This window comes from Leuciscus leuciscus (genome assembly GCF_965113295.1).
Source record: "Leuciscus leuciscus genome assembly, chromosome: 1".
Taxonomy (NCBI): domain Eukaryota; kingdom Metazoa; phylum Chordata; class Actinopteri; order Cypriniformes; family Leuciscidae; genus Leuciscus; species Leuciscus leuciscus.
The window spans coordinates 7,950,524-7,976,734 of NC_138725.1; the positions used below are offsets into that span (position 1 = coordinate 7,950,524).

The window sequence follows — 26,211 nt, forward strand, 5'->3', positions numbered from 1 at the left end:
CGAGTCTGAGCAACGAACAGTATCAGGAAGACTATTCCAGAGTTTTGGAGCCAAATGTGAGAATGCTCTCCCTCCTTTGGTGGTTCTGGATATCCTAGGTATGACCAAAAGCCTTGAATTTAGTGATCTTAAAGAGCGCGATGGATTATAGGGTGATAAAAGATCCGTTAAATAGACTGGAGCTAAGCCGTTTAGGGCTTTATAGGTCAGTAGCAATACCTTGTAATTAATACGGAACTTTATAGGTAACCAATGCAGTGATGATAAAATCGGTGTTATATGATCATATTTTCTTGATCTAGTAAGAACTCTAGCGGCGGCATTTTGGACTAACTGTAGCTTGTTTATTGAGGATGCAGGACAACCAGCTAGTAAAGCATTACAGTAATCCAGTCTCGAGGTCATGAATGCATGAACTAACTTTTCTGCATCAGAAACTGATAGCATATTACGTAGCTTAGCAATGTTTCTAAGGTGGAAAAATGCTGTTTTTGTAACATATGAAATATGATTTTCAAAAGACAGGTTACAATCGAGTATGACACCCAGGTCTTTTACTGTAGAGGATAAAGTAACAGGACATCCTATGATGTTAAAGTTGTATTGTGCGAGGTTTTGTGGGCGGTTTTTTGAACCGATAAGTATTACCTCTGTCTTGTCTGGATTTAATAAAAGAAAATTACGGGTCATCCAATCTTTTATATCTTTAACACACTCTGTCAATTTGGAAAATTTTGCGTTTTCATCCGGCCGTGATGAAATATATATTTGAGTGTCATCAGCATAACAATGGAAACTAATTCCATGTTTCCTTATAATATTTCCAAGTGGCATCATATATATTGAAAATAACAGAGGGCCTAATACAGATCCCTGCGGCACTCCATAGTTTACTGGAGTTATGATCGATTTTTCTCCATTTAAATAGACAAAATGGTAGCGGTCAGATAGGTATGATTTGAACCAGCTTAGTGCTTGTCCTTGAACACCAGTATAATTTTGTAGTCGATCTAAGAGTAATGTATGATCTATAGTATCGAACGCAGCACTAAGATCAAGTAAAACTAGTATTGAGATACAGCCTTGGTCAGAAGCTAAAAGTAAATCATTTGTGTTTTTAACGAGCGCAGTTTCAGTGCTATGATGCGGTCTGAATCCAGACTGAAACTTTTCATAGATCTCATTTTGTTGCAAGAAAGAGCCCAGTTGAGCGGACACCACTTTTTCTAATATTTTAGACATAAATGGAAGATTTGAAATGGGTCTATAATTTGCTAGATTATTATGATCTAATTGTGGTTTCTTAATGAGAGGTTTTATAACTGCCAGTTTAAATGTTCTTGGAACATGACCTAAAGATAAAGACGAGTTAATAATATTGAGGAGAGGATCTTCCACTACAGGTAACACTTCTTTCAGTAGTTTAGTTGGTATAGGATCTAATAAACATGTTGTTGTTTTAGATGAAGTGATAAGTTTATTTAACTCTTTTTGTTCTATAGTTGCAAAGCACTGTAATTGTTCTTTCGGGGTGATAATTGAAGCTGAATTATAAGGCGCGATTGAAGATTGAACGTTTACAATTGTGGTTCTGATGCTTTCTATTTTCTCAGTGAAGAAGTTCATGAAATCATTACTACTGAACTGTAACGGGATATTTTGTTCGGGTGACGTCTGTTTATTTGTTAGTCTAGCCACGGTGTTAAATAAAAACCTTGGATTGTTTTGGTTGTTTTCTATTAGTTTGCGGAGGTGCTCAGCCCTGGCCGCTTTTAGGGCCTTTTTATAACGTGACATACTGTCTTTCCACGCGATTCTAAAGACCTCTAAATTAGTTTGTTTCCATTTACGCTCTAAAATACGCGTTTCTCTCTTTAAAACATGCGTAGTATTGTTATACCATGGTGCTTTATTTTTCTCTCTGACCTTTTTTAATTTAATAGGTGCAACCACATCCAATGTTCTAGAGAGAATGGTGCTCATAGTTCTAGTTAGTTCTTCTAGTTCATCTGTTTGTTTGGGTTCAGGCAGCAGCCGAGACAGATTAGATAAGCAATTTGAGAAATTATCTATGGTGGATGGGAGGATTGTTCTGCCTGGTTGATAACGCGACGCCGCATGACATATTACAGCAGTACGTAATATGCAAGTTACCATGTAGTGATCAGTGACATCATCACTTTGTGGAATGATATCTATATTGGTTGGATCGGTTCCATATGAGTGTATGATTAAGACGATGAGTGGGACCAGTGACGTTTTGCTTGACCCCAAATGAATTTAATAAATCTGTAAACGCAGCTCCTAACGCATCATTTGGATTATCTACGTGTATGTTAAAATCTCCAACAATTAGTGCTTTATCGACATTGACTAATAGGTCTGAGAGAAAATCTGCAAACTCTTTTAGGAAATCAGCGTAAGGCCCTGGCGGTCTATATACGGTAGCCAAGGCTAGAGATAATAGGGATGTTTTTCTAACATCTAAGAGCGTAACATTTAGTACAAGTACTTCAAATGAAATAAACTTATAACCCGTTTTCTGGGTAACATTTAGAATATCTTTATAAATGGTTGCAACACCTCCGCCACGACCAATCAGACGGGGCTCATGCTTATAACAGTATCCAGGAGGAGTAGACTCATTAATACCGAAATAATCATTTGGTTTAAGCCAGGTTTCAGTAAGGCAAAGTATATCGAAGCTATTATCTGTGACTATTTCATTTACAATAACTGCCTTAGGTGTGAGTGATCTAATGTTTAGAAGACCTAGCTTTAGAAATAGTTTTTGTTTACTAATAGCAACATTTTCTGTTTTAATAACAATTAGATTTTTCCTAGATCCTGCATTAGATTTATTATTTGATCTCACTAAACGAGGAATAGACACGGTTTCTATGCAATGTTCTACACTAGTATTTATATCAGTTGAATTGGTGCAGCAGAGACTATGATTTGGACTTTTGGTTACTAGTCAAAGGGTATTTAACATTTTGGAGATGTTATCTGACAGAAGATCCGCTCCGAATCTGCTTGGGTGTAAGCCATCAGCACGGAAAAGCCTAGGACGCTCCCAAAACAGATTCCAATTATTTACAAAGGGCAGTTTCTGCTCATTGCACCATGACATTAACCATTCATTTAGCGCAAATAATCTGCTGAACTTTTCATGCCCTAGTCGGTACGTGGGAAGCGGTCCTGACACAATGATCGTTGTTTCAGGCGATGTGCTGCGTACCGTATCGATTAGATTCCTGAAGTCTTTCTTCAGAATCTCCGTCTGGCGCAGCCTGATGTCGTTCACTCCCGCGTGCAGGACCACAGTTCCGACGCGCTCGTCACCGTTCAGGATCTCGGGAACGCGAGCAGCGATTTCAGAAACACGAGCACCAGGAAAGCAGTGACTTTGCACCTTACTTTTACCTAACGTAGCGTGTACATGCCGAACGATGGAATCGCCGATGATCACAACATCGCGTTCTGTTTCGCGTAGAGGGGAGAAGCGGTTTTGTGTCGATAACTCGAAAACCGGGAGGGTCGGAGAAAGTCTTGGTCTAAACCTGACTCGCGTCTTCCGCTGCGGAACCACCCAGGCTTCGTGGTGGCGTGTTGGAGCCGGAGTGAACGAGACCATGGCTGATTTCGACCGATGCTGAGGAACGCACGGAGTAGACGCGGTCGGAGTCAGCGGGTTAGTAACGTTAAACACTGATTTGTGTGCATCGGCGCGTGATGTTTCAAGAGCCAAACACCGGTCTCTCAGCTCGGCCTGTCTCAATAAAAGGTTGTGGATCTGTTTCTCAACAGCTTCCAGCTCAGACTGCAGTGCGTGAAGCTCAAATGTGTCCTCACCTGCACCAAGCGGTAGACTACTTACATCTGATATATTCGCCATTTTAACAGATGGACAGTGAGTTAGCAACGAAGCTACCAGTGATGCTATCAATATTAATACTAATTTATATTATAAGTTTGTTTGTAAGTGAGTGTGGAGAAGACGCGTTCAGCCGTGATCCATGGACGTAACCTTTAAGAGTATGCAGCATTGGATCACTAATAGGCTTGAGACGCGTCTGCTCAACAGTCCGCGTTGTAACTATGAGGTTTTTTAGTGGTAGGGGTGTAGAGTAGACGCACGATAGGCGAAAAAAAAATGTTTGTTTATAAGTGAGTGTGGAGAAGACGCGTTCAGCCGTGATCCACGGACGTAACCTTTAAGAGTATGCAGCGTTGGATCACTAATAGGCTTGAGACGCGTCGTTCTTTAGTTGATTATAACTTCTTAATTATTGCCCTGATGGTCAAAATGGGGATTTTTCAATTCTTTAGCTATTTTCTTACAGCCACTTTCTATTTTGTGATGCTCAACAATCTTTTGCTGCACATCAGAACTATATTCTTTGGTTTTACTCATTGTGATGGATGATTAAAGAAATTTGGCCTTTGTGTTTCCTCATATTTAAACTCCTGTGAAACAAGAAGTCATAGCTGGACAATTTCATGTTCCCAGTCACCCTGGTGTGCTAAATAAAGGTAAATATTAATGGGAATATACTTCAGAGATATTTACTTGTAAAAAATTCAAGGGGTGCCAATAATTGTGGTCGACATGTTTTGGAGAAAAACATTTATTTCATATTGTGAATTCCTCCCCACTCTCAATTCTTTTACTTCAATGAAAGGTTAGATTTTTGCGAATTTTTTGAATGAAAGATCAATAGTATAAACAATGCAGATCAATTTTTTTACAGCCATTTTTGATCATATTTACCAGGGGTGCCATTAATTCTGTCCACCACTGTATAACCACCATTTAGCATTTAATATTTTGAGGTTAATTTTGAATTAGTTTAATTATATACTTATAATTATATACTTTAAATATTACATTAAATATATTAAATATATTTAAAAATATTTTACATTTTTATTTTTAAATATCAAATTGGTGTAAAAAAAAATCTGAACATTTTAGTAACTAAGCAGAATTGTATTAGGTTTATTAACAACAATTTATATTGTTTACATGGAACAATTTCTGATAAGCTGCTTTTTTTATTGCTTGACACAAATTTGATGATTTCAATTCAGTTCAGTGCTTGTGATTTGATTCAATATTGACTCATTTGGATAAATATTAGGTAGGCTACACAAGATAGGCATTCATTTTTCTCAAGACAAAAAAAAAAAAAAAAACTCACCTAATCAGCCCAGACATAATGCGTTTTTTTATTTATTATAACAACAACTGTATTTAACATTGTTCATTAGCTAGAGATCATCCGTTCACGTGACGCTATGGGAACTGTCACATCACATTTACAAGCGCCAAAACGGTATTTATTGCTTGAATTTCGAAATAAAATTGACAGAATCTGAGAGATGAGATTATTTTTTAGTAACCTGCTCTGTCTTGTCTGTGTCCTCTTTGCTTTGCGATTTTACTGTGCGTGAGAAAATTTATTGTCACGTGAGAGCGTGAATGCGTGAGAGTTGGCAGCTATGGCCTTAGCAGACAAATCAAATGAAAAACTAAACAGTGCGAGCGAGGCTACATTAGTCACATTAGAAAATGAAGTTGTAGGTCGTGTTTGAATAATAACGTATTTTATCTGAGGTAAATTAAACCAAATACTCACGTATGCTCGATAAAGAATTAGACAGCACAATGAGCCCATCGGGCGGTTGAATTTAAAAGACTGACTTTCGCGGGTTTCCATGGTAGCGTCGATGGTGGGCGGGGTCAGAGCCCGTCTACGGAGAGCCTGTCCACTCCCTATTAAGCCCTATTGTACCGAATTTTGGTTGTAGTACCACCAGAGTTCCACTGGGGGCGCTCGCCATGAGTGCAAAATGAATGGGAGTCAATGGGGCTAGACGGCTAAATTTGTCTCTTTCACCCGATTGCCGTTGAGAAATCTCAGATGTGATTGTAGATTTTGCAAGTTCAACATGGGTTTTAGGTCGAAAGTTGAATGAACGAGTACTTATGTCGTTTTGATTTCTTACAGGTTGAGTTGTTGTTGCCCATAACACGCTAGCATTCTGCTAATGACGTCAGCATTCTGACGTCATTGACATTTTGAAAGACTTTTTTAAATCAAATAAGTGACTCTAAAAAATCTAACACCCAGCAATGTGTAATTTCTTTGCATCTCCTTTCGAATACAACATTCAAATTACTAGACAAAAAATTATATCCTGAGAAAAGTGGATTTTGAGGGGTATACCGCCATTGACCTCCATTCATTCTGCACTCGTCCTGTGAGCGCCCTCATATGGAATCAGAGTGGAACTGCAACCAGTTCAGAAGCCGGAAGTGTAGTGAGAGTGAAACTTCTCGCCATATTAGACATTCTCTGGCGGGGTGCTGAACCAGAGAACGCAGGGATTAATGCATTAGGACGTCTGATAATTCCATGTAGCCTGGGTGTCTCTGTGTAGTCTTGCTAATTATTTAGTCTCATATGCCATGTATTTACCAGGAGATGAAAAATAATTCAAGTGGAATAACAATATTTGGTGCTGAAGGAGACGGAGCTGAGCTCCGGCATGGTGTGTTGTGGACCCGAGGAGGCGGCGCTCCGGCCCAATTTAACCTATGGGTGTAAGACATGCTCACGAGCACATTATGTTATTTCACACGCGCAAAAATGAACCTTCAGCTGGCATGATAAAAGTACTCGCGCACAAATTCAACAACCGAGAGGTGTACAGGCAGCTGCGAGCGAGCGCCTGGCATACTCTCATAGGTTAACTCTGCTTGTACAGTGGAATCCTGCTCGCGCGCAGCGGGCTTCTGCTCGCGGAGTGCTGTTTTGCTCGCGCAGTGGATTTCTGCTCGCTCAGCTGATTTCTGCTCCCTCGAGTCTACATGACTTTTGACAATTTGGGGGCGGAAACCAAGGAGGGCACTGACCCTCTTATGATTGGTCACTTTCATCGTAATCACACCCACAGGGACATCCTTGTACCTTGATTGACAGCTCTCATTACAGGAAGCACGGAGTCAAAGTATCTGACGGAGTTCAGTCATTCAGTTAACACTGCACAGTGGACGGAATGGCGGCGACACCTGAAGATGTAGGCGTAAGTGATATTGATATATGATGGGGGCTGTGTGTTTGACAATGTAGCAATTTAATCTGAAATTTGTTTGGAACATGTAAGTAGCTGACATAAGCTAATCAACCTTTTTATATATATAATTTACACATCTTTCTTATTTGACATGCAATAACTCAGGAAGGAAATAAGGTAGCAAAATAATTCTTTTTTTGTGATGTTCCCCTATGTGTGTTCTGCGTTTGGATCGTTATTTTATGATGATAGCATAAAGTAATCCAAAGTTACAGCATTTGGAACAAAGGGAGCCTTTTGTTCAGTCATTGACATTTTTAAAACTGTTGTTTTCTGAGTGACATGCACACATTTAAAGACTCATAACTCCAAAACTATAGAGAGGAGAGTCAAAAGGAAGGTATCATCTGTTAGAAAACATTTTATATTTTTAGAATATATACATTTTTATTACATTTGGACAATCTAATGCTGAGAAACTGCTGATAAGACAAAAATATTATTTATTTTTTTAATAAATTTACATATCTTTCTTATTTGACATGCAATAACTCAGGAAGGAAATAAGGTAGCAAAATAATTCTTTTTTTGTGATGTTCCCCTATGTGTGGTCTGCGTCTGGATCATTATTTTATGATGATAGCATAAAGTAATCCAAAGTTACAGCACTTGGAACAAAGGGAGCCTTTTGTTCAGTCATTGACACCTGGAAGGCATTTTTAAAACTTGTTTTCTGAGTGACATGCACACATTTAAAGACTCATAACTCCAAAACTATAGAGAGGAGAGTCAAAAGGAAGGTATCATCTGTTAGAAAACTTTTTATATTTTTAGAAAATATACATTTTTATTACTTTTGGACAATCTAATGCTGAGAAACTGCTCATAAAAAACAAAAACATAATTTTACATATCTTTCTTATTTGACATGCAATAACTCAGGAAGGAAATAAGTTAGCAAAATAATTATTTTTTTGTGATGTTCCCCTATGTGTGGTCTGCGTCTGGGTCGTTATTTTATGATGATAGCATAAAGTAATCCAAAGTTACAGCACTTGGAACAAAGGGAGCCTTTTGTTCAGTCATTGACACCTGGAAGGCATTTTTAAAACTTGTTTTCTGAGTGACATGCACACATTTAAAGACTCATAACTCCAAAACTATAGAGAGGAGAGTCAAAAGGAAGGTATCATCTGTTAGAAAACTTTTTATATTTTTAGAAAATATAAATTTTTATTACTTTTGGATAATCTAATGCTGAGAAACTGCTCATAAAAAACAAAAATATTATTTATTGTTTTAATAATTTGACATATCTTTCTTATTTGACATGCAATAACTCAGGAAGGAAGTTTTTTTGTGATGTTCCCCTATGTGTGTTCTGCATCTGGATCCAATTTTATGGTGATAGCATAAAGTAAACAAAAGTTACATCATTTGGAACAAAGGAAGCCTTTTTGTTTAGTCGAGTGTCCAAAAACCTCTCCAAACAAGTTTTTCCGATTTATGTCATTTTATTGTACAACCATGCTGGATTTCACTTTCCAAGTGTTTATTAAAACTCCAATTTATTGATTCAATTAATTTCTCTGTTTTTTTTTTCCTTGATAAGCAACTATTTACACAACACCAAACAAACAAAATCAGAAATATTACACTTTTATAACTATAAACAACAACAATTATTTTTAAGAGTGGGAACTGGAATTGTTTGGGCTTTTGTACCAGTCCTGGAATCAGTTGGTGCTTGGCACATTTCTTGTCTCCTCAATTTTTTGGGCTCATGTGCCAGTACTGAAAACAGTTCCTGGAGGGCACAAAGCAAAGTGACACATTACATTTCGTGCAGTACACGGGTGTTTTGGCGTGGCACCTCAGACACCTTTTGCGTCCCTGGTTGGCATCTTCTTGCCAATATGCAGGCATGCACATTTGTGAAGGCTCAGGCTGTTGTGGATTCGTTTCAGGTTGGGCTGCTTCAAGAAGCTCCTTCATGAGTTTCTCCCGGAATGTTTTCTGGGTCAGTGGCAGCAAAGACTTGGCTATCATTTGTTCCTTGTGTAGAATGAATGAATTCACAATTGCAATGTCCAAGAGATGTTGGAACAGCTTCTTGTACCACTTCTTTGTCTTGTGTTGCACACTGTAGTAACTGATCAGTGCATCTGACTGATCAACCCCTCCCATGTACTTATTGTACTCAAGTACAGACCCAGGAATGGGTATGCTCTTCCTCACCCACTGACACTGGTCCACCTTCACTCTTCTGTTCACAGTGTCTCCTTCATAAGCGGTGTTCATGGATGAACACATGACCACCTCCCTTGTGTCCATCCATTTCACAAAAAGAAGGCCATCCTTCCTTAGCCACCTGATGGTTCCCCTTTCTGCCTTTTTGGGCATGTCGTTTTCTCGGGCCTTTGGAAAGCCCTTCCTGTTTGTTCTGACTGTGCCACATGCACCCGTTTGTAGCCCTGCCAGGTCTTTGAACAGCTCTGGACTTGTGCAAAAATTGTCAACATACAATTTGTATCCAGTGCCTAGCAGGGGAAAGTCTAACAGGGACATGACAGAGTCATAACTGAGGGCTTTGTCGCTTTGGGTGGCCCTTTTCCCCTCATACACAGAGAAATTCCATGTATAGCCTGTGTGTGAGTCAGCCAGAACAAAAAGCTTAAAGCCCCACCTAGTGGGCTTGGCCTTCATATACTGTTTAAGGCCAATGCGGGATTTGGTTGCGACCATCCTTTCATCAATGGAAACATGCTGATTCGGATGATACAGCGTTTTGCAGGCAGTGATGAGGTCGGTATAGACTGGCTTTATTTTGAAAAGGGGGTCATATTCTTCTGTTCCCTTTTTCTGTTGGTTTTCCTCATCCCCCTTCAGATTGCACAAATGTAGGGCCCATGAAATCGACAAGAAACGATCTCGTGACATCACTGATGGAGGGAATTTTAAATCATAACCCAGCCTTTTGGACCAGTAGTCGCTCAGTTCTTTGACCTTCACAAGGCCCATGTAAATGACCAGCGCCAAGTAACGGTTGAACTCATCCAATGTGAGAGTTTGCCATTTCATTTTTTTCCCAGACATGGACAATTTTTCAGCGTGCGCATTAGTATTGGCTACTATCTCCAAGGCCATACTGAAAAACAAGTTAAATAGCTGGATTGGGGAATACAGCTCATCCATAATCAGCTGTGGTCCAGGAGGCCGTTTAGGGGCAAAGATGTGCATTGGTGGTGCCTCATCTTCATCAGAAAGACTGTGCCACTTGTCCATTTCTTGTGAACGGACAGCAGATCTTGACCTTTTTTGTGTTACTTTTCTTGGTTTGGAGGCATGTTGTATGGTGCCACTGGACGATCTCAAACCAACACGGCTCCTGGTTACTCTGGCACCTGACGATAGGCTCTGTGGGGGCGGAGGAGAATTCGATGTTTGTCCTGTTGATGCTTTTGAAGTGACACACCGAGGCTGCTGCTCTTCATCAGAGGACTCTCTAAAAAGTTATCAATGAAAAAAATATCAGTAGCTGACTAAAAAGTTATCAATAAAAATATCAGTAAGTTAGCTGACTAAAATGTTATCAAAAAAATATCAGTAGCTGACTAAAAAGTTATCAATAAAAATATCAGTAAGTTAGCTGACTAAAAAGTTATCAAAAAATATCAGTAGCTGACTAAAAAGTTATCAATAAAAATATCAGTAGGCCTAAGTTAGCTGACTAAAAAGTTATCCAAAAAATATCAGTAGCTGACTAAAAAGTTATCAATAAAAATAACAGTAGCTGACTAAAAAGTTATCAAAAAAATATCAGTAGCTGACTAAAAAGAAAATATCAGTAGCTGACTAAAAAGAAAATCTCAGTAGCTGACTAAAAAGAAAATCTCAGTAGCTGACAAAAGTTATCAATAAAAATATCAGTAAGTTAGCTGACTAAAATGTTATCAAAAAAATATCAGTAGCTGACTAAAAAGTTATCAATAAAAATATCAGTAAGTTAGCTGACTAAAAAGTTATCAAAAAATATCAGTGGCTGACTAAAAAGTTATCAATAAAAATATCAGTAAGTTAGCTGACTAAAAAGTTATCAAAAAATATCAGTAGCTGACTAAAAAGTTATCAATAAAAATATCAGTAGGCCTAAGTTAGCTGACTAAAAAGTTATCCAAAAAATATCAGTAGCTGACTAAAAAGTTATCCAAAAAATATCAGTAGCTGACTAAAAAGTTATCCAAAAAATATCAGTAGCTGACTAAAAAGTTATCAATAAAAATATCAGTAGCTGACTAAAAAGTTATCCAAAAAATATCAGTAGCTGACTAAAAAGTTATCCAAAAAATATCAGTAGCTGACTAAAAAGTTATCAATAAAAATAACAGTAGCTGACTAAAAAGTTATCAAAAAAATATCAGTAGCTGACTAAAAAGAAAATCTCAGTAGCTGACTAAAAAGAAAATATCAGTAGCTGACTAAAAAGAAAATATCAGTAGCTGACTAAAAAGAAAATCTCAGTAGCTGACTAAAAAGAAAATCTCAGTAGCTGACAAAAGTTATCAATAAAAATATCAGTAAGTTAGCTGACTAAAAAGTTATCAATAAAAATAACAGTAGCTGACTAAAATGTTATCAAAAAAATATCAGTAGCTGACTAAAAAGTTATCAATAAAAATATCAGTAAGTTAGCTGACTAAAAAGTTATCAAAAAATATCAGTAGCTGACTAAAAAGTTATCAATAAAAATATCAGTAAGTTAGCTGACTAAAAAGTTATCAAAAAATATCAGTAGCTGACTAAAAAGTTATCAATAAAAATATCAGTAGGCCTAAGTTAGCTGACTAAAAAGTTATCCAAAAAATATCAGTAGCTGACTAAAAAGTTATCAATAAAAATATCAGTAGCTGACTAAAAAGTTATCAATAAAAATAACAGTAGCTGACTAAAAAGTTATCAAAAAAATATCAGTAGCTGACTAAAAAGTAATCAAAAAAATATCAGTAGCTGACTAAAAAGAAAATCTCAGTAGCTGACTAAAAAGAAAATCTCAGTAGCTGACAAAAGTTATCAAAAAAATATCAGTAGCTGACTAAAAAGAAAATCTCAGTAGCTGACTAAAAAGTTATCAAAAAATATCAGTAGCTGACTAAAAAGTTATCAAAAAATATCAGTAGCTGACTAAAAAGAAAAAATCAGTAGCTGACTAAAAAGTTATAAAAAAATATCAGTAGCTGACTAAAAAGAAAATCTCAGTAGCTGACAAAGGTTATCAAAAAATATCAGTAGCTGACTAAAAAGTTATCCAAAAAATATCAGTAGCTGACTAAAACGTTATCAATAAAAATATCAGTAGCTGACTAAAAAGTTATCCAAAAAATATTAGTAGCTGGCTAAAAAGTTATCAAAAAAATAAATATATCAGTAGCTGACTAAAAAGAAAATAGCAGTAGCTGACTAAAAGTTATCAAAAAAATATCAGTAGCTGACTAAAATGTTATCAATAAAAATATCAGTAGCTGACTAAAAAGTTATCAATAAAAATATCAGTAGCTGACTCACACTATAAGTAAACTTCAGTCAAAGTAATCAGTATCAGTCAAAAAGTTATCAACTGTAAAAACGTTGTACTTTTGTAATAAACTTTTCAATAAATCTATCTACTTGATTTTACAGAATAAATGTAATTATTACTTACTTTTCAGCAACAGGATCAATTCCCAGAAGAAAAGCATCCTCTTCATAGGAGTCAATACTGCTCTCAGAGTCTGATTCAAGGTCCTCTTGATCATCCTGGTCTAAATGCTCCAAAACTTGTTCCAAAGTAAACCTCTTTTGATAAGCCATGTTATGACTGAATAAAATGTTGCTACTGATGAAAAACCAAAGCTTGTCCACTAAGTGGCAGTGCGCTCCCGCACTGGATTGCGTCCCCTCAGGTTGTGCGCTCCGCGGCAAAACTCACCGTTTATATAAACGCGTTGCGACTCGCGTCTCTATGAGATTGGCTACTCGCGTCTCCATGCATGCTGTGATTGGCGTGCCCTATCATTGTTTTCGTTCCAACTCCAACAACCATTGGTTATAGCTTCTCAAACTTATTTTAGTATCAAAGAGCAGCGCGTCAGCGCGCACCACCCGATTGGTTCATCATTTTGCTCAAATATAAATATAGGTGTCTCTATGGTGTCACGTTGCTAGGCCTGACTGTAACAGCCAGTGTACTGATGTTCTATTTTCAACGATCGGAGTATGTTTCATGAAGTTATAAGCCTACACGTCACTTTGAAGCTACATTTGTTTACTTAGCTTAGCTAATGTGTGTCTGTAGGGTTATGTGTTATAACTCTATGAGTGATATCTTTAGATCTTAGCGACGGATTATGGTGACTTTGGTCTCTTTTTAATCGTGAGAGTCTGCTGTAAATAAAGTTGTCTCATTTTCAACGATCGGAGTACGTTTCATGAAGTTACAGTGAAAAACGTCACATCAGTATATTATTTAAATATGGATCTTGCAGGGCTTATGAGGAACTCTATGAGTGATATCTTTAGATCTAAGTGACGGATTTTGGTGACTTTGGTCTCTTTTTAATCGTGAGAGTCTGCTGTAAAGACAGCTGTGCCATTTTCAACGATCGGAGAATGTTTCATGAAGTTATAAGCCTACACGTCACTTTGAAGCTACATGTGTTTACTTAGCTTAGCTAATGTGTGCCTGTAGGGTTATGTGTTATAACTCTATGAGTGATATCTTTAGATCTGAGTGAAGGATTATGGTGACTTTGGTCTCTTTTTAATCGTGAGAGTCTGCTGTAAATAAGGATGTGCCATTTGCAACGATCAGACTATGTTTCACGAAGTTACAGTGATAAACGTCACATCAGTATATTATGTACCTATGGGTCTTGCAGGGCTTATGAAGAATTCTATGAGGGATAGACTATTTTTAGATCTAATTGACGGATTATGGTGACTTTGGTCTCTTTTTAATCGTGAGAGTCTGCTGTAAATAAGGATGTGCAATTTACAACGATCGGAGTATGTTTCATGAAGTTATAAGCCTACACGTCACTTTGTAACTACATTTGTTTACTTAGCTTAGCTAATGTGTGTCTGTGGGGTTATGTGGTATAACTCTATGAGTGATATCTTTAGATCTGAGTGAAGGATTATGGTGACTTTGGTCTCTTTTTAATCGTGAGAGTCTGCTGGACATAAGGATGTCTCATTTTCAACGATTGGTTTATGTTTCATGAAGTTATAAGCCTACACGTCACTTTGTAACTACATTTGTTTACTAAGCTTAGTGAATGTGTGTCTGTAGGGTTATGTGGTATAACTCTATGAGTGATATCTTTAGATCTGAGTGAAGGATTATGGTGACTCTTGTCTCTTTTTAATCGTGAGAGTCTGCTGGACATAAGGATGTCTCATTTTCAACGATTGGAGTATGTTTCTTGAAGTTACAATGAAAAACGTCACATCAGTATATTATGTACCTATGGGTCTTGCAGGGCTTACGAGAAACTCTATGAGGAATATCTTTAGATCTAAGTGACAGATTTTGGAGTCTTTGGTCTCTTTTTAATCATGAGAGCCTGCTGTAAAGACGGATGTCTCATAATCAACGATCGGAGTGTGTTTCATGAAGTTACAGTGAAAAACGTCACATCAGTATATTATGTACCTATGGGTTTGCAGGGCTTATGAGGAACTCTATGAGAGATATCTTTAGATCTAAGCGACAGATTTTGGTGACTTTGGACTCTTTTTAATCATGAGAGTCTGCTGTAAATAAGGATGTGCAATTTACAATGATCGGTTTATGTTTCATGAAGTTATAAGCCTACACGTCACTTTGTAACTACATTTGTTTACTTAGCTTAGCTAATGTGTGTCTGTAGGGTTATGTGGTATAACTCTATGAGTGATATCTTTAGATCTGAGTGAAGGATTATGGTGACTTTGGTCTCTTTTTAATCGTGAGAGTCTGCTGTAAATAAGGATGTGCCATTTTTAACGATCGGAGAATGTTTCATGAAGTTAAAAGCCTAAATGCTACTTTAAAGCTACATTTGTTTACTTAGCTTAGCTAATGTGTGTCTGTAGAGTTATGTGTTATAACTCTATGAGGGATATCTTTAGATCTGAGTGACGGATTATGGTGACTTTGGTCTTTTTTTAATCGTGACAGCCTGTTGTAAATAAGGATGTGCCATTTTTAACGATCGGAGCATGTTTCATGAAGTTACCCTCAAAAACGCCTTTTTTACTCATGTGCATCTGTGCTGTTTTTTGTGTGTTATAACATAACGAGGAATATCTTTAGACCTGAGTGACGGATTATGGTGTCTTTAGGCTCTTTTTAATCGTGAGAATCTGCTTTAAATAAGGATGTGCAATGTTCTGTGTTTCATTAAGTTACGAGTGAAAAACGCCACGTGAATGCCACATCAGTATATTATTTACATATGTGTCTTGCAGGACTTAACTTACAAAAAAGTTTTAGTCAAAGCCCAAAACAATTAGGCTTGTTGTGTTCTACTCCATGAGACCTTTCAAATGACATATGACACATGACTATCTGAGCTGTATGATGTTTTTGACACATTGCAGTACATAATAATTTCCCCTTACTCATAAATTATATAATTTTTTTTTTTCATTTTATCAGCAAATAACTCAGCACTACTTTGGAGATAATCATAATGGCTACATTCATTGTAAAGTTCAGACTCTAAGCTTTCAAATGATGCCTATTTTGTGTTCATCAATGCAGTAGTTTTGAAAAATATGACAATTAATTTTTTCATAGCTAGGTGGCGCCCTCCGGCGGTACACTCCGTTCTAAAGGAATAACTCAGCGCCTGTTATGAGTTGAATAAAATGGATAGGTGCATTGGAAAGCTGATGATACCTATAAAATGATACCTATATTCTGTATCATATCATTCAGTGGTTGCTTAGTAATTTGATTATGAATATTTTTCATGGGGTGGCGTCCCGCCGGCGGGACGGTTAGGGTTTAAGGGGATAAAAAACAAATATTCTCATCTTGTGAAATCTGTATTAAAAGAGAGCGATTCCAGTCGAGCTCATTACAACTCATTCAAATGTAATGTGACTCCGCCTACGGAGAGCGCGCTATTCAAACGCAAATGGCTGAGGCAATCCACGCAAAACCTGTGAACGCCCCCATATCAGCTCGAGAAAACACAAGTTTATTCAGATCATTACTTGTTTACACCGTCTCGCTGCGCTGAGAGGAATAATAATAATGGAAAATGTACCTCAGAAGTGCGGGTATATCGAGGAGCGAGCTGAGGAATACTGTTGTAAGTTTTTTTTCCTTCTCACATGAATCGGGTTTCTGTTTATGAATGAATGAACGGCAGAGATGCCGTTTAAAAGACAGTTTAAATTTAAATCGCGTGTGTGAATGAATGATGATGTTTTAGCAAACTGTATTGCTATACTGAGATGAGTAAAAATCGAAATGTAGGCTATTTGTATAAGCAACGTATTAAACTGCAAATTAACATTTATATGCCCTAATATTTCATAAAAACAACGTTACAGTCAGGCAAAATATGAAAGACAACATTTTGTTGACTAGATTTGGGTACAGTTTTTACTGTAGAATATACTGCCACATCAAATAAGCTTTTGTTTAGCAATTTCTATATATATAAAATACTATTTTTGTCAAAAATAAAGTCATCAACTAAGATGTTAGCTGTTCCAATGTTGGCTATATTCAAACTAATGAATACATAGATAAAATGTAGGCCTATAATCTTTTTTTTTTTTTTTACAAAGAAAGAGTACACTTGAAATATTGTTGAAATTGTAATTATTGTTGTAATTGTAACCTTTTTAATAAAATAGCAAAACATATTTACAAGATAGATGTAAGCAAAATCTTAAATATAAGTCTTCTTCTAAATATATCTTTTGTCCTTACATCAATTTAATTCAATGTATTGTTTTATGTGAACGATAAAGCAAGACTATTTTCACATAATTTTGAAGCCAGAACTCAAAGCGACAACATCCATTAGTCAAAAGTCGTATTGACACATATTTATTATGAGTTTTGTGGTCTTATTTCAGCAACTTTCATTTTTATTTTTTTCAATTACCACGCATAAACATTATTCTTTTAAAAATTCAAAAATATACATGCATGGTGATCACATATTTTGGTAGCCCTGTTTGTGCTATATAGAGTGAATTTACACCTTTGCCATTAACATGTTTATAAATAACTGAAAAAAGCACAAATGTCAGAGCATGTCAGAACACCTCCAGGGCCCAGAAAACCGCTCAGACTCCAGAGGGTTAAGTCATATTGCGTGTTTGCTAGTTGAATAGCCTGATATTATGAAGAAAATTAGTTTTCCTATGACCAGATTTAACACTTGTTTCAACTGTTCCCCACCGCGCCTCCTGCCAGTTAAACTGTTTTGCCCTTAAACTAAAAAACTGATATTACACAATTAAGGATGTGTTGTAGTTAGGGACAGGTACCGACACCCGGTATTAAACGGGCCCCGGTGCTGAATTAAGAAAGACCGCTGGATCTATAAGCTCTGACGTTATCGGTTCTGCTGTCGGTACTGGAGAAATTAAGAAAGTACACGTGCTATTATTATTGCTATTAAGAAATTATCTTGCAAATGTAATCTTGCCAGTCAATTTCTATATAATAATAATATATATTTATAAAAGAGATAAATAATAGATAATAAAAGAGATAAGAGATAGATAATATCCCGCCAACCCTAAGAATGCTCTTACCTGGGTCTTGGTTTCAGGCCTCTGGGCTGAGCGGATTGCCTCAACCTTTTTGTCTTGCGGTCAGATGAGACCCCTAACAACCTGGAAACCGATGTATTTTGTCTCGAAGAGTGCGAGGTGGCATTTTTGTGGGTTAGTGGTAAGCCCAGCCCTCCAGAGCTCCGACAGCACCCTCCGCAGACGGTCCAGGTGATCCTCCCATGCCTCGGAGTGGATCACAACGTCATCAAGGTAGGCGGCGGTGTAGGCCTAGTGGGGTCGTAGTAAGATGTCCATCATTCTTTGGAACGTGGCCAGCGCCCTGTGAAGGCCAAACGGAAGGGTCCGGTACTGCCAGTGGCCACTAGGCCTTGCATTTTCAGAGAGCGGTACCTGCCAGTAGCTCTTGGTGAGATCTAGCGTTGAGATGTACTGGGCCCTCCCCAACCGGTCCAGTAGCTCAGAAACCAGAAACCTCATTGAGGCGACGTAAGTCATTGCAGAAGCGGAGGGTGCCGTTAGGCTTTGGGACCATCACGACTGGGCTGGACCACGGGCTGCATGAAGGTTCTATCACCCCTAACTTCAGCATCTGTTGTACTTCCTCCTCAATAGCCTGCCGATAAGCCTCAGGGACCCGGTAGGGCCGCTGCCTGATGATGACCCCTAGAGGCGTGCAGATGTCATGCTGCAGAATGGTGGTCTGCCCGGGAAGAGAAGAGAACACATCAGAGAACTGACCTATCAGGTGCTGCAGCTCTGCCTTCTGGGCAGCTGAAGGGCTGGGGATGGGGCTTGACGTCTACCAATGGGATCGGAGGTGGCAAGGGCGGCGAGTTGTTCTCTAGTCGGACACAAGGAGGTTGATGTGGTACAGCTGCTCTGCTCTCCTTCTTCCCGTCTGTCGCACACGATAAGTAACCGGTCCAATTCTCTCCAGCACCGTATAGGGGCCCTGCCATGTGGCCAGGAATTTACAGGCAGCGTTGGGGACTAGGACCATTACTCTGTCTCGGGGCTGGAATTCCTGTGGTTGGGCGGCTCGGTTGTAGTGGTGCTGTTGGGCCTGCTGCGCTTTCACCATATGCTCCCGTACCACTGGCATTACTCGGTCAATCTTCTCCCCCATCTGTTTCATGTGGTCCCCCACAGAGTGATGGGCTGCAGGCGGTTGCTCCCAGGCTTCCTTCCCCACATCCAGAAGGCCGCGGGGTTGCTAGCCGAAGAGGAGCTTAAATGGGGTGAAACCAGTTGAGGCCTGGGGAACTTTGCGGATCCCGAAGAGGGCGTAGGGTATCATGAGGTCCCAGTCGCGCTTGTCCTCCGCAACCACACATTCAGCATCTGCTTTAGTGTCTGGTTAAATCGTTCCACCAAGCTGTTGGTCTGGGGATGGTAGACAGTCGTCCTCAACTGTTTCACCCGCAGTAGCCTGCAAAGGTCAGCCATTAGCCGGGACATAAAAGGGGGTACCCTGATCAGTCAGGATCTCTGTTGGGATGCCGACTCGGCTGAAGAGCTCCTGGGCGACGGATTTGGTGGTGAACTTTTGGAGTGGGACAGCTTCTGGATACCGGGTGGCATAGTGGACAATCACCAGGATGTGTTCATGTCCCCGGGCAGACTTAGGCAGTGGTCCCACAAGGTCCATCCCGAGGTCCATCAGCGGACTGGGGGAGGCGTCCTGGGCAACGTCAGCTAACTAATCGGGCAGGCTTGGAAGAACCACTTTACTTCAGCCTCCAGGCCCGGCCAGTGGAAGCAGTCGCAGATCCGGCGAATGGTGTTAGCGGCCCCCAAATATCCTGCCATGGGGTGTGAATTTGCGAGTTCTAGAATGGTTTCCGTCCTTGTGTGCGGCACGACTAATAACGATTTCTCCTCCCCTCTTCGTTGAGCAACACAATAGAGTAGGCCATTCTGGACAACAAAATGTGGGAGAGGATGGGGGCCAGGCTGAACTTCCTTGTCCTCGATGACACGGACCTGGGTCCAACAGTGCTTCAGCCTGTCATCTACGCGTTGTTCCTTGGCGAATGAGTCCCCCCCCCAACCCCCCACCTCCCGCTGTCCGAGGCCAGAAGGACGGGGCACTGGCGAGGTACCCAAGTCAGTCTTTGTCTTTGGCGGCTGACAGGCGGCGGCGCAGCGGCCAGTAGGCGGTTAAACCCGGGCCAGTCTCTCCCGAGCGGCACGGGAACCGGAAGATCCTTCATCACTCCTACTGGCCAGGCCCCAGGGCCGACCGAAATCGTCACTCTGCGAGCTGGTACTTGTCGGGTGTCCCCGTGGACACAGGTTATAGGAAGGAAGACTGTAGACTCCATACGTGGGGACAGAATGTTTGACTGGACCAGGCTTACCGCACTGCCGGAATCCAGGATGGCCCGAAACGGCTTTCCGTTGACCCTGACATCAGCTTCTGGAGCTCCAACTGGTAGATTGCTGTGAACAATGCAGCCAGCAAGCCAGGTTCGTTCAGGATCTGCCAACTCGATGGCCTCAACGAGATCCAGGGTGGTATTTGGGTTCCTCATCCCGACAGCCTGTCGGTGTGAACGGGGAAGAGCACAAAGCAGACGGTCGATGACAACGCGTTCCGCCACCTGACTGGCCGTTGGATCCCCCAGCGGCAGCGGAACGTGTTGAGCGGCACGCAGCGCTACGAGTTCGTGCCCGCTCTCACCCTGGTGGGTGGCAAGGTGCTCAACTATTTGTTGCTGACGGATGCTAACCTCGGTGAGCAGTTTGAGGAATTCTTCCATGTTGGGGGAGGATTAGCCAATGGCATAATAACACCTAGTGGGGAGGCGGGTTTAAATATAGTAAGGCCACATCTGATTGGTCAAATTTGGATAAACAGCCTATGCATGCAATACACAAATGCTTGGCACATAAAATACATTTCATTTATCTCACCTCTCTGCGATACAGCTATCGCATATACTATTATCGCGATAACGATAATTTTTCGATATATGTGCAGCCCTAATCATTACAATGGCACATGAAACAATAAATGCAACTTGTCAGTCAAAAAAAAGTACTGCACAAAATAATTCACGAACTGCACTCAAAAACTGTTGTGAATTAATTAGAATAGAAATGTTTAATTATCTTTAATAATAACAGAAATAGTTTTGTCATTTACAAGGTTGTTCAGCTTTAAGAAAAGTCTACCCATAATGCATAGTGAGCGAGAGCGCGCAGATAGAAAAAGATAGAGAAGAGAAATGAGATTGACTCCATGTGTGTACGCTGTATCTGTTTAATCCTGTTCAAAAACTTCAGTAATCAGTTTGTTTATTTTAATTCAAGTCGTCATTGGTCATTTCTGCTTGTTAAGGAAGAAAAGACATGACAAAAACAGCTTTCCGCTTCTAACTTTGAAACGGCATGATGTAAAGAAGAAATGTTTTCGCGGGTCTGGTAGGCATTGCGTGCTGAACGTGCTGACGAAATTTGTGAGTGGTTTTCAAGGAAATCTCATTGATTCATCCGTCCCGCGTTTCAATCATCCAGGCTCTGCCCTGCTTGTGGTGCTCTTTATTTGTAAAAGTTGTATGATCATTTTCAGTTTCTGTGCATATAAAATGTTATTATTTTAATGATCTAACTACTTTATAGTGGTGAATGTAGTTATTAGGGGTGGAACGGTACATGTATTCGTATTGAACCGAATCGGTACGGGCGTCACGGTTCAGTGCATGAATTTACACGGAGAATACACGGTATAAAAATAAATATAACTCGCATGCAAATTAATTAATGTAATGCGGAACTACTGTTAGATACGCGGGTTCTTTAGGGACACCTAATCTGTAGCCCCGCCTTAAGATAGGTTTGTTTATACTTTCGCCTGCCTCCACTGCGCGAGCCTCCGCAGCGCGAGCCTCCACAGACCGCGCGCGCGCGCGCCTCCCCAAATGGACGAGGCATTTATACTTTGCGTTCGCCGGTGTACTATTCTTTGAAACGACAGGGTGCGACTCGGTATAACTGTCCATCAGGAATCAGCGGTGAGGTAAGGTACACTCGTGAATGTTTATTCTAGTAGCCTACAACAACACTTTAGTACACCAAAACCACACTACAAAATAATCGAGGAAGGAAACCAGATTATTCCTTGTGACATTAGAAAAATAAATAAATAAATGGATATGAGAACGTAACCTACAACAAAATTAACGTTATCTTACATAATTTCTAAACATTTGCATTTAGTTTTGTGAACCTTTTTATAAAACATGGCCATTTATTTTTATTTAAAGGGCTTATGTCTGCTATTGTCGGCTCATTTTGTTAATGTACGTTAAGCAACTAATTTAGACGCAAGAACTGGGTGCCGGTGCTGTGAGATGTACATGCTCTGCCAGATTCGGCTCTAAAGTCGTGCGTCTTCGGATGCGGAGCCGTGCGCGCTAAAAAACCGTGCACTGCACACCGCCACGCGAAATGTGGCCTTGCGCACCCAACACGCACGACCGCCCACACCGCAATGATGACATTTTTGCCGCGCGCACCCTCGCGCTCGTGTGTCCGCACATGAATAAGAGATACTTTATTTTCAGTTTTATAGCTGATTGTCTTATTTTGTTTACATCTTACTTTACACACTTCAGGGCAGACTGTTGCTGCTAGCTCAGGGGAGAGACTGTATGACACTATGGTACAGCCTGAGACATGCACAAAAAAAAAAAATTGCCTTCTGCATTTTTGTTTTGCTTTTCCCTCCATTGTACCGAACTCGTACCGAACCGTGATGTCTGAACCGAGGTATGAACCGAACCGTGACTTCTGTGTACCGTTCCACCCCTAGTAGTTATCATAAGATCAAACTTAATGTGGACATATTATGCTGCTGTAATTACTTCTCTGTAGTGGTTGATGAAGATGAGTGTCATTAGTGATTGTTTTTGTGTTATTGATGTGTTATTGATCCATGTCATAGTGTGAGAAATAACAATATTGTTTCTAACAGCAAACACTCAGAATAAAGTGTTGATAGTCTGAGGCTCATCAATATTAACAGATCTGCTGAAAATACTCTTTATATTATGTCAATAGTTCCTGTTTTCACCTCATTTATTATGCTGATGTCTTCAGATATCCTGTAAATTGACACTTAAAGAGGACAGTGAGAACAGGAGTGATCCAGAACCCTGCAGAATGAAACACACTGAAGATCCTGAAGAACAAAGAGGTTGGTGTTTATTCTTCATTCATTCATGATGCTGAAGAACATTCATGTTAGAAACATTCAAGCACTTCATCACATTTAGATAAACAGTTCAACTATGAAATGGTTGCAGATTTTCAACAAATGGTCAGTAGAGGGAGGTTGGAGAAACTAGAATACAATTAGCATTTGCCATCTTTTTCTAATACAATTAGCATTTGCCATCTTTATTCACATTTCACTTGAATAAAGGTGTAATCACCTGTCCTGCAGGTGACCTCATAACTCTGTCTTCTTACGAGGCACTTAAGGATTTACGATTACTCCAGAGCACTCGTAGATCTACGATGATTTTTAAGTGCTACTTAAGTTACGATGCTTTTGGGAAACAGACCGTAATATTAACTGTAGAGGATGGAGTTACAGGACATCCTTCCAAATGCTAATTGTATTCTACGAGATTCTGTGTACAGGTTTTTGGTCCAATAAGTAATACCTCTGTCTTAGCTGAATTCATAGAATAAAATTACAGGTCATCCAATATTTTATATCTTTAACACATTCAGTTAAAGCAGCACTCAGTAACTTCGGGATTTCTTCGCTGTATTCTCGCTTTTTGCTCGCAGGTTTCTCTCTAGAGCTCCCCCCACAGCTTCGGAATAGATATTTGACAACACTGTTGTAAAAACTCGTTGGTGATTCTCAGACACCAGAGGCTATAGATCAACGACATCAAAGCAGATGGGACATTCTTTAAAACATCTTCTTCATTCGGGTTCGGACAGCGTGAGGGAGCGCAATAATGACAGCATTTTAGCAGATTTCTTTTGGCCGTAAAGCAATTGTTTACATCGCGAGACCTGATATCACGCGAGACTTCCTGATGCGGCGGCCCGCCGGCTCAAAGTTGCAAGTGCGTATTTTCCGCTCACGGGCACCAGGGGGGTGCGAAACGACCACCATTCAACCCGAAATAAGTAATATAACCATTCCAATGACTCCGAAGCTGTTCAGTTAAGGTAAAAAAAAGTTACTTAGCTCACCTTTAAGTTATACAATTTAGAGAATTTATCTGATCGTGATGAAATATATAACTGAGTATCATCGGCATAACAGTGGAAAATTAATTCCATGTTTTCTTAATAATATTACCAAGTGGCAGCATATATATTGAAAATAGCAGAGGGCCGAACACAGAGCCTTGAGGCACTCCATAATTTGCTGACATTATTTTAGATTCTTCCTCATTTAAGTACACAAAATGGTAACGGCCTGATAGATACAATCTAAACCACCCTAATGCCTGTCCTTGAATACCCAGTGTAGTTTTGTAATCGATCTAAAAGTATTTTATGATCTATAGTGTCGAACGCAGCACAAAGATCAAGTAAAACTAGTATAGAGATATAGCCTTGGTCAGAAGCTAGAAGTAAGTCATTAGTATTTGGGACGTATAATTAATTTATAAACAGGCAAAAATACAAAATGTAAAAAGTGATTACATCAGGGCTCACTTTTATGACCTTTCACTTCATATTTCTCTCTTTGAATTGTTTGATTTGCTGAAAATGCTAGGGATGCACCGAAATGAAAATTCTTTGCCGAAGCCGAAAGTAATGAAAGACTTGGCCGATGGCTGAATACCGAACAGGGTTTTTCGCTTATAGTAGGCCTATAACTAACTGCTGACGGAATGTATCGTTTGTATGCTTACAACAAAAAAGTGCATCTGTTGTTGTTTGATTAACATGAATATGACACAGACAGGTATTTAAGGCTGCTGTCATTTTAAGACCAAATGCTTGGATCTACCGGTAATACAGTATACTGACTAACTGACACATATCCGGTTTTCACCGAGCGGTTAAGCTATAACCGACTGTATTTACGTGAGATACTCCACATGATGGGCAGTTTGACTGGCACCTGTGTGTCAGTATTTCACCATTCAGGCAGTGAATTCGGGATCGCGTGCTGTCGCTTCTGGTGGGCGTCCTTCAGCCCGATACAACATTAGTTATTTTTCACAACTTACTATGCATAATTTATAACTTGATACTCTTTTTGAAGATTCTCGTTAAACATACGCATCTCTGACTTGATCTCCACGTTGACTTGAATTTCACTAAATAGTGCTGTAGCCTAAGTTTTTGCAGATGCACCCTTCGACAGTTCAGCAGAACAGTGTCTGCAAACGGCCATTTTTGCGTCTTTCTCTGAGACTCTAAAATGCTTCCACACTGACGACGTGTTTGCTGGATTCATAATTCACTCTATGCTGGTTGCCATTTGATCGCGTCATCAAAAGCGTCATTGTTCGGTAAAATTTATTCTGTCTTTTCACTTATTCGACCGAACACCGAAAGTGCTGTTGTTGATATTTTCAGCCAAATAATTTCGGTGGCCGAACATTCAGTGCATCCTTAGAAAATGCAATCAAACTTTTTTCTTTCATTTCAGACCTGATGGAAGAGAGCGAGGAGAGTGAAGAACTGAGTAAAGTGGAGGAGGAGAGTGAAGAACTGAGTAAAGTGGAGGAGGAGAGTGAAGAACTGAGTGAAGTGAAGGAGGAGAGTGAAGAACTGATTGAAGTGAAGGAGGAGAGTGAAGAACTGAGTGAAGTGGAGGAGGAGAGTGAAGAACTGAGTGAAGTGAAGGAGGAGAATGAAGAACTGAGTGAAGTGGAGGAGGAGAGTGAAGAACTGATGGAAGAGAGCGAGGAGAGTGAAGAACTGAGTGAAGTGGAGGAGAAACATCATGTCAAACCTGGAGAAAAACCTTTGAGTCGCTCAGAGACTAAAAAGACATTTTAAAAAAAAAGACGAGCCAAGAAATCTTTCCCCTGCACTCAGTGTGGAAAGAGTTTCACAACCAAATGTAGTCTTGAGATTCACATGAGAGTTCATACTGGAGAGAAGCAGTTCACATGTGATCAATGCGGGAAGAGTTTCACACAAAAACCAAATCTTAGACGGCACATGAGAATCCACACTGGAGAGAAACCACACAGAAGAAGACAAACCAGCCCGAGACTCACGGTTATTAAAACCATCACCACACACCAGCTATAAGTGGAGATCAGTGTTGCCAGACGTACAATAATTATCGTATTTGTATGATAATTTTGACCTCTGTTCGATTTACGATCAATAATGAAAAAAATCCCA

The 26,211-nt window shown here is 39.6% G+C and overlaps 1 protein-coding gene across 1 annotated transcript in view; it reads left to right on the forward strand.

Annotated features, from left to right (window-relative positions):
- The window catches only part of LOC309492160 (uncharacterized protein), a 129,813-nt gene that overhangs the window by 96,097 nt on the left and 7,505 nt on the right, over positions 1-26,211 (forward strand). Inside the window, exon 3 of the mRNA XM_082161034.1 lies at positions 25,525-25,678. Coding sequence (XP_082017160.1) covers positions 25,525-25,678 — 154 coding nt within the window. The remainder of the gene's footprint in view (positions 1-25,524; positions 25,679-26,211) is intronic.